This window comes from Nycticebus coucang, chromosome 1 (assembly GCF_027406575.1).
Source record: "Nycticebus coucang isolate mNycCou1 chromosome 1, mNycCou1.pri, whole genome shotgun sequence".
Lineage (NCBI taxonomy): Eukaryota > Metazoa > Chordata > Mammalia > Primates > Lorisidae > Nycticebus > Nycticebus coucang.
In genome coordinates this window covers 131,365,045-131,377,220 of record NC_069780.1, presented here as the reverse complement: position 1 = coordinate 131,377,220, position 12,176 = coordinate 131,365,045, and the positions used below count along the sequence as shown (strand labels likewise).

The 12,176-nt window shown below is 35.2% G+C and overlaps 1 protein-coding gene across 3 annotated transcripts in view; it reads right to left on the bottom strand.

Annotated features, from left to right (window-relative positions):
• The window catches only part of WDR41 (WD repeat domain 41), a 45,973-nt gene that overhangs the window by 17,527 nt on the left and 16,270 nt on the right, over positions 1-12,176 (bottom strand). For 2 of the 3 annotated variants that reach the window (XM_053588172.1, XM_053588179.1), the window contains exons 3-5: positions 9,379-9,427; positions 7,539-7,670; positions 5,503-5,565 (exon numbers count right to left, since the gene is read on the bottom strand). In XM_053588172.1, coding sequence (XP_053444147.1) covers positions 5,503-5,565; positions 7,539-7,670; positions 9,379-9,427 — 244 coding nt within the window. The remainder of the gene's footprint in view (positions 1-5,502; positions 5,566-7,538; positions 7,671-9,378; positions 9,428-12,176) is intronic. The other variant, XM_053588188.1, reaches the window with a different exon arrangement.

Here is a 12,176-nt window from a genome sequence, read left to right as displayed (position 1 = left end):
GGTAAAGACACTCAAGCCATCTATGGACAAAGGTCTATGCAGCAAGGAGCTGAGGCCTCGGACCTACAAAGCCCGTGAGTCTCCTCGGAAGCAATCTCCAACCCAATGAAGCCTTGCAATGGCAGCAATCTCACCAGAGCCTATGAGCCAGACCTACTCAGTAAAACACTGGTCCTCACTACAAACACTGTGAGATATTTGTTTTAAGCCACTAAATTTGTTACTCAGTAATGAATAATACACAATGCTTAAAGTTCTTAATTAAGATTAAAATATGAGCTTAGTTTTCAGTTGGGTTATTAGCCTTTTTACTACGAGTTCTTTATGTATTTTGGACATAAGTCTCTTATCAGGTCTGTGATTTGCAAATATTTCCTCCCATTCTGTGGGTTCTCCTTCTACTTTACTAATGATGTCCTTTGAAAAACTTTTCATTTTTAAAAAGTTTAATTTCTTATTTTTTTCTTTTGTCACAATGCTTTAGATGTTTTAAGATACTTACCCATAGTCACAAAGATTTACTTCTACAGTCTTCTAAGAGTTTTATGGTTTCAGCTCTTACATTTGAATCTTAGGTCCAGTTTTTTTTGTTGTTGTTTGTTTTTGAGACAGAGTCACACTTTGTCACCCTTGGGAGAATGCTGTGGCATCATAGCTCACAGTGACCAAACTCCAGGGCACAAGTGATTCTCTTTCCTCAGCCTCCCAAGTAGCTGGGACTAGAGGTGCCTGCCATAGCGCCCAGCTATTTTTAGAGACAGGGTCTCACTCTTGCTCAGGCTGGTCTCGAACCTGTGAGCTCTGGCAATCCATCCACCTCAGCCTCCCAGAGTGCTAGAATTACAGGCATGAGCCACTGCACCCGGCCCATTTTGAGTTAATTTTTGCATACGACGTGAGGTAGAGATACAATTTCATTATTTTGTATGTGGGTATCTAGTTGAGCCAGCATCAAGAGACAACAGAAAAGTCTATTCTTTCTCCCATTTAAAGGTCTTGGCACCCTTGTCAAAAATCAATTGGACATATATGTGAAGTTTCATTTCTGGACCATCAACTCTATTCCATTTGATCTGTATGTCTATCATTACACCAGTACCACACTGTCCAGATTACTGCAGCTTCACAGTAAGTTTTGAAATTTGGCTAGTATAGAGCCTGCAACTTTGTTCCACTACTTTTTCAAGATTGTTTTGGGTATTCTGTCTCTTGCATTGTATGAATTTTAGAATCAGCTTGCAAAAAACAAAAAAGCCAGCTGTAATTTTGATACTGTGTTCTATCTAAATATCAATTTGCATAATATTGCAATCTTAATAATACTAAATTTAATTCACAAACATGGAATTTTTTTCATTTATTTAGATCTTTCTCTCAACAATGTTTTATAGTTTTTGATGTACAAATCTCCTACTTCTTTAAATTTATTTCTAAGTGTTTTATTCTTTTGGATACTACAGTAAATGGAATGATTTCTTAGTTTCATTTTTGGAAAGTCCATTGCAAGTGTATAGGAATACAACTGAGTTCAGTATATTGAAACTGTATCTTGATACTTTACCAATTTATTAGTCCTAATAATTTTGTTTTGGACTTAGAATTTTCTACATACAAGATCACGTCATTTGTGAATAGAGGTGGTTTTACTTCTCCCTTTCCAATATGGATCTCATTTATTTATTTTTTTACTGCCCAGTTGCCCTGGCTAAAATCTCCAGTACACTGCTGAACTCGCATGGTGAGCGAGTAGACATCCTTATTCCTGGTCTTTCGGAGAAAGCATTCAATCAATCTTTTACCATTAATATGATGTTAGCTGTGGGGTTTTCATAAATGCCATTTTTTAGGATGAGGAGGTTCTCATCTATTGCTTGTTTATCATAAGAGGGTGTTGGAGTCTGTCAAATGCTTTCTCTACATCTATTAAGATGACCAGGTGGGTTAGTTCTTTGTTCTTACTATGGTGCATTTCACTGGTTGATTTTCAGATGTTAAACTAAGCTCATATTCTGGGATAAATCTTAACTTGGTAATAGTTTTTACGTGTTGCTGAACTTGGTTTGCTAACATTTTGTGGAGGATGATACAATGCTTTACTTAACAGGTTATCACTAGCATTTTCCACTTGGTTTTTATATTCTTCTGAAATACCATTTTAGCTTATACATCTACAGTAATTTAACTATTTTCCTCTAAAAAGACATTTAGGACATTTTCAATCACCTATTTTATAAAAATATATTTGTAGTATACATTTCTATTCATAAATCTCTATCCAGGTTTCTGATTATTTCTTTTTTAAAGAGTTTTCTAGAAGAATCCCTGGATTAATGGCTATAATCATTATTTTTTAGATTCATTCATAATTCCAAACTACGTTCCAGGAAGATCATATCAATTTATAATCTCAACAAGCAATAAAGATGCCAGTTTCACTATCTCCTTGCTAACATCAACCCTTGCCAAAAAACTTGACTAGTTTAAAAAATATATAATACTATTTCTCATATTGGTGATCTGAATTCGTTTGACAAATTATTCAAGAAAAACTAAACACTTAACTAAAAACTAAACACTTAACAAAGTGAGTGCAAATGCTGTTTTCTAACAATTTTTTATGGAAACAGGATTATAGCTGGAATAAAAAAATATAGTTATCTAGCTGACTAACATTACAGTAAAACCCCTTTAAAAAGTACTTTCACTATATTGGTGAATTTGGTGAAATGTTCACCATATTGGAATGATACTTTTTATATTTATTTATTTTTTATTTATTTTTTTTGTAGAGACAGAGTCTCACTTTATGGCCCTCGGTAGAGTGCTGTGGCATCACACAGCTCACAGCAACCTCCAACTCCTGGGCTTAAGCGATTCTCTTGCCTCAGCCTCCGGAGCAGCTGGGACTACAGGCGCCCGCCACAACGCCCGGCTATTTTTTGGTTGCAGTTTGGCCGGGGCCGGGTTTGAACCCGCCACCCTCGGTATATGGGGCTGGCGCCTTACCGACTGAGCCACAGGCGCCGCCCGGAATGATACTTTTTTAATGACCAGTTCCTATAACGAAGTCATGAAATTATTTACCTAAGGAATTTCCCCCAAATACACAGGTCATTATGAAAGTTTTGAGATACACAAAAATCAAGAAACATAAAATCCGTGCAGATGGAAACAAATGAAGCCCTCCCAGCAATTCCAACTAAACTGAGCAAGTTGAGCTTTGCACAGGTCAGTCAGAAAGGACGCTGCTGACTGTGTTCCTTGGAAGTGAAATGATGGACCATAGCACAATCTGTCTTAAAACTTCTGGGGGCAAGACATGATTGCAAGAGGGACTTTACCTAACAAATGCAATCAGTGTAACCTGGCTTATTGTACCCTCAATGAATCCCCAACAATAAAAAAATAAAAAATAAAATAAATAAATAAATAAAAAATTTTTTTCTCTCCCTCTGTTCAACTTGTGTACTGCATTTGCATTTGAAACCTAATTACTTTAGTCAGTTTTTCAGATAGCAAGAATATTTTCAAAAGAACATACAGATTTTGATCATGTCAATATGTTAACGACTTCTTAAAACCCACTGCTAAATTAGATACTAAGCATATAGTATGTGATACTTTCTTCCCTAGAAACTTTATTAAATTGATATTTAGAACAGCTTAGTGCCATAAGGTGGCTACCAGAGATGCTGCCTTTTAGGGAAAAAAGTGAACTACCTAGATTACTGGCACACATAATTCTTTTCACATTAAAAAAGAAAAAAGAAGTTTTAATTCTAGTATGGAGATCCGTTACCCTTAAAGCAAATGAGAGAACATCCCATCTTACTAGTATCTTTTCGCAAACTTGCTGACATTACAAAATGTGGTTTTCTATCTCAGAATATTTAAGGTAATTTCTTATGTGGGAATCATAAGCAACCAAGTCTTATACATGGTTGTTTTTCTAATACGTAGCAGTGTTCCTGTCATATAAGAAGAAGCTCCAATTAACATTTGTTTGTAAATGGGCATGGTGGCTCACACCTACAATCCTAGCACTTTCAGAGGCTGAAGCAAGAGAATCACTTGAAGCCAAGAGTTCATGAGTAGCCTGGGCAACACAGAGAGACCCTGTTCTCTATGTAAATACTAAAATTTAGCCAAGCATGGTGGTACACGCCTATAGTTCTAGCTACTACAGAGGCTGAGGGAGGAGGCTCACTTGAACCCAGTTGTTTGAAGCTGCAGGGAGCTGTGATTACGCCACTGTACTCCAGCCTGGGCAACTCAGAGAGACGCTGTCTCAAAAAAAAAAAAAAAAAAAACGTGCTTGTTAAATGAATGAGCCTAACAATAGCAGCCAATTAGCCATATGTGTAGAAGATCTTTAATTTTGGAACTAATTGACATGTCTCGTATTTATGACCTTGAAGACAGAGGTCAAGGAACAAATAATTCTATATTTTTAGTTCAAAGTATGAAGAAAATAGACCAGCTACTGTTATAGTCAATCTGCAAGTAATATCTCTTCCTAGACTTACTTGTCAAAAATATACATTTTCCTTATCTTGCTTTCGGGATTATTCCCTGCTCTAATTTCAAATTCAAACATTCTTGCTCCTAATACATATGCAAAAATCACACTTTTGCACTGCTGGTGAGAATGCAAATTAATACATTCCTTTTGGAAAGATATATGGAGAACACTCAGAGATCTAAAAATAGATCTGCCATTCAATCCTGTAATTCCTCTGCTGGCCATACACCCAGAAGACCAAAAATCACATCATAACAAAGATATTTGTACCAGAATGTTTATTGCAGCCCTATTCATAATTGCTAAGTCATGGAAAAAACCCAAATGCCCATCGATCCACGAATGGATTAATAAATTGTGGTATATGTACACGATGAAATACTATGCAGCCTTGAAGAAAGATGGAGACTTTACCTCTTTCATGTTTATATGGATGGCGCTAGAACATATTCTTCTCAGTAAAGTATCTCGAAAAGGGAAGAAAAAGTATCCAATGTACTCACCCCTACTATGAAACTAATTTAGGACCTTCACATGAAAGCTATAACCCAGTTACAACCTAAGAATAGGGGGAAGGGGGAAAGGGTGGGGAGGGATGGGGGGAGGTGGGTAGAGGGAGGGGCATTGAAAGGATCACACCTGTGGTGCATCTTACAAGGGTATATGTGAGGCTTGGTAAATGTGGAATGTAAATGTCTTAGCAAAGTAACTAAGAAAATGCCAGGAGGGCTATGTCAACTAATGTGATGAAAATGTGTCAAATGGTCTATGAACCAAATGTATGGTGCCCCATGATCATATTGATGTACACAGCTATGATTTAATAAAAAATTTAGTCTTAGAAGAACCAAATGACTGTAGGTGTGTTTCAAAGAAATAATTTTTTAAACCTACAAAAGTTATTTCATTTAACTTATTGAACTATTTTTCTGAAACAAAAACAGATTACCACAAAAACTCATATTTGCTTAAGATTTTACCTTTACAGTAGAGTGGAAGCTTGATATTCTCCGAACTTGTCTGCCAGTGTTACTATCCCATACCTAAATTTATGTTAAGAAATAATTCTTAAATCTTAATTATAACTTTTCTAAGAATTAAATCATAAATATTAAACATTTAGTTAGAAAATCTTTAAATAAAACACAAAGTAGTGTTTAAATTACCACAAAAATTAATTCATATAGTTAGGCTTATGCCTAAAGTAAGTAGAGCAGGCTTATGATCTAAAATAAGTCTGACACAAACTTTCCTATTAAATTATTTGAGAATTGCAACAGAATGAGTGGTCTGAAGTACTAACTCTTTACAGGCATTTAATAGTGCATCTGTTTATAAAGTTTATTCTCCAGAATAGCCTACCATAATCTGATAAATATGAAATATTTATACTAAAAACTATCACATCCATTACTGAAAACTCCCTGAAATATGCACAGCCTCATTTACCACTGTTATTCCAATTCAGAGAAGACACTAACAGTATATTACTATTACCTGTATATACCCCAATTTAACATAATTAGAGGGCCTATCATAAAAAGTCCAAAGTTTGGACTTACAGAGCATAATGATTTTCAAACATATTATACCATTTCCTATGATAAGAAATACATTTTACATCATGTCTGAAAACATACAGGTGTGTATATATATACGTCTATATGTATTAAAAATTAAAACTAATTTCACAAACTGGTTAACCTCTATCACATCCAATGCCTTTTGTTATTTTTTATTATACAAATGCACCCCAACTTACAATAGAGTTTTATCTTGATAAACCCACTGTTAAGTAGAAAATGTCGTAAGTTGAAAACACACTTAATACACCTAACCTATCAAACATCATAGCTTTAGCCTAGCCTACCTTAAATGTGCTCAGAACCCTCACACTAGAGCCTACAGTTTGGCAGAATTGCCTGGTAACTCAGTGCACTATGGAGTATCAGGGGTTTGCCTTCAGGAATACTCGGCTGACTGGGAGCTGCAGTTCACTTAGCTTACTCTAAAACTTAACATCACTAATGTTTAAAACTTTCAGGTTAAGCATAGACTTTCTAAAGCTAATCTGATGACACCTTTTTCAAAAAATATTAATAGTGAAAGACTACAGTTATCCACAGCAGTAAGCTCTGGCCTTCACAAATTCAGTTCCTCATATAGATATTAAAGGGTTGAATTTGTTTACAGAAAATAACTTTATGAAGGCAGTATCATAGCTCTGACTTCATAGTCGGACTGTCTGCCAGATCTGCCCTACCCTCACTGTGGTTTGGGGAAGTTCCTTAGACTCTATGTGCCTTTATTTTCTCATCTATAAATGACAATAACTAAAAATAGTTATCTCAAAGGGTTATTTTAATGATTAAATGGGTTGATATATGTAAAACACTTAGAACAATGCCTGGAAGCACACAGAAGCCCTTGGAAAAAACTTTACTACTGCTATTCTATCATAACTTTTTACCTAAAAGAATGGGGAAATGAAAAATAATTTTACTTTTATAAAATTGTTTTTAAATACAGAATATTAATTTGAAACACTGGGCAGATAATAATTCTTTTCTGCCAGACTCAGGTACTCAACAGGGTCTCATGTTTGGGGCCACTGGTTTCTTGTATTATGAGGACAAAAAAAGGAAATTATTCTCCAGTCCAACTCATCTTTTGTTTCCCTAAATTGAAAAGCAAATAGAGATAACAGGATAAATTTTTCAAACCCCATATTCTCTTATTTTTTACATTTTATACAATTCAGTATAACAACAACGCTGGAAAGAACAGCTTTAGTCAGGGGGTTTCCATCAATAACAAGCCTTAACCTGTCGTTTCCAGCCTGATGCTTTTCAGATGCCTAATACCTTTAAGAAGTATCTTAGAAAGACTAGAACAAAATCGTTTTTACTGAAATAGGAATGCACAGGTAAGCCCTGAGAGGCTAAAGACTAATAATGAATACAGTGGCTCCTTGGGTCACTGTAGCTATTTCACTTTCTTCCAGATTTAAGGATATAACAACTGTTTTATCTGCAGAGGCTGTCAAGATGAGTTGATTTTTTTCTTCACAAGATTCCAAAGAAGTAAATGTAATAATAGCTGTTATCTTTTGAGTATGTCCATTGAGTTCCAAAAACTTTTCTCCTGTCTGAAACACCAATAAAAATGTTAATGGGCTCATTTTTCACAACTTAAATAATCATAAATGACAATACAATCACCATGTAGAAAATACACATACATGCCATTTAAAATTGCTCATTCAGAATTTATAATATAGCTTAAGCAATCAAATATAATCTACAGAAGTTCTAAAAGAAGTCACAAAAGGGAGGGGAGGGAGGGGGGCGGTGGGTAGAGGGAAGGGGATTGGTGGGATTACACCAGCGGTGCATCTTACAAGGGTATATGTGAAACTTGGTAAACAGTCTGTGAAGCTAGTGAATGATGCCCCATGAATATATCAATGTACACAGCTATGATTTAATAAAAAAAAAAGTCACTTAAGTTTATTTTCTAATAGAAAATACTAATTTTTAGCATTTTTTTTAAGCATATTTTATTTATTTATTTTTTTTTTTGCAGAGACAGAGTCTCACTTTATGGTCCTCGGTAGAGTGCCGTGGCCTCACACGGCTCACAGCAACCTCCAACTCCCGGGCTTAAGCGATTCTCTTGCCTCAGCCTCCCGAGTAGCTGGGACTACAGGCGCCTGCCACAACGCCCGGCCATTTTTTGGCTGCAGTTTGGCCGGGGCCGGGTTTGAACCCGCCACCCTTGGTACATGGGGCCGGCGCCTTACCGACTGAGCCACAGGCGCCGCACTGCCACAGGCGCCGCCCCTTAAGCATATTTTTATAAGAAACTTAAAGGAGTATTCTTTCCCATGGTTTTAACAATATAATTGTGTGACTTAAACAAAACAAAAATCAGTAACTTCAACTGTAGAGAAAAAATAGTGACTCCTTATTATCTAAGAAGTCTCACTAGTCCTAAGACTGTGAAAGGAAATAAAAGTCAGCATAACAATATGTGTATGTGTATGGACCTCCACTAACTTATCAACCACTTATAAAGTTGTCTCTGCTCCATCTCTATTTAATGCCAACATCTACCCCCACTCATCCAACATCTTTGTCCATCAGTCTCTCGCTAATTTCCCAAGTAGTAAATATATGAAAATACAATGTAAAATATAAATTGCATCTCTCTCCAAGATTGCATGATTTCATGAATGTAACAAAAGCAGTGTTTAGAAACTGTTTTAATTATAGGCAAAGCCACTAAAAACTGAGGATGTGACAGAGTTAGACCAGATAACAATCAAAAATAAGGGTGAGAGGAAGAGATACTTCAGAACAGAATACTTTGAATAACAAAAGATCAGGAAGAAAGGCCTAAAGAAACCTGGTGAGGCCTGAAATATTTATTTTTAAATAGGCCTTTTGTTACATTACTATTAAAATCAAGTCAAACATAAAACAAATATTGTATTATGTTATCATATAATATTGAAAGAAAAATTGTGCCTCTCACAAAATCAATGTGATTCATTTCGGAAGTCAGTGCATAGTTACTGAGAACCTAAATTTTGTTCAATAAAATTAAAATTTTTATTTTCATAATTTGGCATTTGTTTCCCAGGAAAAATTCATAATTAAAAAACTTTCCTCCTTATTATGAAATATCGATCCTTATTTTACGAATAAATGGATTTAACCTAAGTAGCCCTTTTCACATATTAGTTTCAAATAATTATATTGATATGCGATATATCCCTAGAGAGTATTTATGAATGAATACGCCACCATACAGTCATATCTTTATTATATAATCCATATATAATCAATACACACCTGGGCATTCCACACAACTACAATTCCATCATCACCAGCAGATGCAAATCTGTTTAAAAAAAGCATCAAGTAAAAAACAATCAATGGTAACATTTAATTGCTAAGATTAAGAACTATTAGACTTCGTTAGTATTTTGACTCATTAACAAAGATTAAGTTATTTAAGCTAATTTAACAAATATTTATAAAATACCTTTTAGGTTCTACTTATATACTAAGGATTCAAAGATAAACAAGACATTTACGGTGTTACAAAGATAACCTCCTAGAAATGTAAAAATAAGGGAGATACACAAAAGATCTTTAAAGTCCTTCCTTGCTTTAAAACTCTTTAATTTCAAGAAATCCCTGTTACATGAAATCAAGTTAAGAAGTAGCTTTAGTGACGGGAAGTGATATTCCAAGGGTGGAATGGAATCATGTCCTCAGATAAATTATTTCTCTTATTTTCTCTGTAAAGACATTTTGACTCATCATTTAAAATCAAGATCTCTCCTTTGCTTATCTTGGCTCCTTGGTCTCTTCGCATAAATTCTATGCTCTTGGTTTGGAACAGTTGGGGGGGTTGAGTATTTTTAATTGATTTTAATAATTAATTGATGCTTGAGAGATACAGAGGTAAAGGAAATGTGTCCCGTGGCATGAAGAGAGAACTGTAACTCTACTGGGGCTCGTCTCTCCTCTTCACCTCCAGTTCTCTATGCACAGAGGAATGGTCATCTACACTCTGTACAGAGGAAGACATCCTGACACAAACCCTACCAAGAGAAATAATCTGTCATGTAGGATTATTCATCACAGTGAATACATTACAGTAGAAGCAAGAAAACACTGCTCTTAAGCAGTAATCCAGCACAGTGGTATATAATGATCACATTTTAAGCATGTCAAATAATTTATAATACACAATTTTGTAAATTCTTTTTAATGACTCAGAATTAATTCAAAGTTATCCCCATTATATCACTTTCATTCAACTAAATTCAGGTTTGTTTTTTCAATAGGAAAAAAGTGGTGTTATAGAGAGCTAGCTATGAACAGCATATAAATGGTTCCTTTCATTTTTTGAGACAGAGTCTCAAGCTGTCACCCTGGGTTGAGTGCTGTGGCATCACAGCTCCCAGCAACCTCAAACTCTTGGGCTTAAGTGAGTCTCTTGCCCACCTTCCCATGTAGCTGGGACTACAGGCACCCACCACAATGCCTGGCTATTTTTTTTGTTGCAGTTGTCATTGTTGTTTTAGCTGGCCTGGGCCGGGTTCAAATCTGCCAGCCTGGGTGTATGTGGCTGGCGCCCTACACACTGAGCTATGGGCGCTGACTAAATGGCTCCTTTTTAATTAATAACCATTAACAAATTATATTTCACTAACAGTTTTTGTACTCGCCTGGAAGACTGTTAGTGGGTTTCACAAAAGCTGGGTGTGCCTTAGATGTCTTCCTTCAAGTAAACATTGGCCATACATTTACCGTTGGGGAAAAAAGTACAGAACTGATAGAGATGGACATAGAAATCACTTTGTTCCTATGGAAGCATCTGTTCTAATGGACTTTACCCATAAAAAAATCCCATTACTCCAGCCATGTAACACTTTCTTCAACACTCCAAACCAAGCCTCAAGTTCAAATTTTTCATGCTCCACTTCAAAATCCCCTACTTAACTTCTGTGTTCCCTGGCTTGAACAATCCCTATACTCAGTTCCTCATTTCCAACCCTTGATTATGTCTACTGTTAGAGCCAAGAGATTAGATAGGAGATGTGAAATTTATCAAATACAGTCTAACAATGTTTGCTAATAATTTTTTAAAATGGAACTACATATCTTCCTAGTGGAAAGGACCTTTAAAACATCGGTGCCTGTGGCCCAAGGAGTAGGGCGCCGGTCCCATATGCCGGAGGTGGCGGGTTCAAACCTAGCCCCGGCCAAAAACCACAAAAAAAATAATAATAATAAAAATAAATAAATAAAATGTCTTTCAAAAAAAAAAAAACATCTTACGTAACCAGCTAGAAACCATACAGTTATTTTTAAATCTATAACTATCATTCATTCTTATTTTAAAAACAAAATAAAATAAAATATACTGGAAGTAAATCTTTAATAACTTATGTTTCTGGGCCTATTGATTTGTGTATAGTGATGGCAGGGAGGACAGGACTCAAAGTATTACGTTTTCTATTGAAATTTCTATTGATTTTCTAAAACCTCTTATAATTGCTTTTCTTCCATTTAGAAGAATGCAGGTTTAAAATACATACTTTTTTTCTAGTCCTGATTTTTAACTTCTCATTACTGTTTTATTATGTTTGAATCTCATGAGTTCACAATGAGAGATGACTGAATGGCTAAGAGTTTAGAAATGAGATAGAGCATTTCACCTCTAACTTATTTCAATCAGTAGTGAACAAAAAGTTAAATCTAAACAAAGCTCAACAGTAATGCATGAAATCACAGCCAATTTTTTATTGCTCAGAGGTCAATTACCCAGTTGGCAGACTATTCAGGCCTTCAATTCTTACATATGTTCTATTGCTTCTCCTTTTTTTCTTGCCATTTTAGTATTTATCACTATCTCCTCTAAAGAGGAAACATAAAGCTTTAAGACACAGCCATATAACTTTACTACATGTTAGTATTTCTCATAAAAAAAACAAGTAGTTATAATTATTCATCTTACTACAATGGATAACTAAAAACTTGAGTACTATATCAGTTTATCTTAAACCAAATCCTATAAATCCAAAATCAGTCAAGCACATACTCTAGCCATCTCCAAATCAGAAATGAAAATTTAA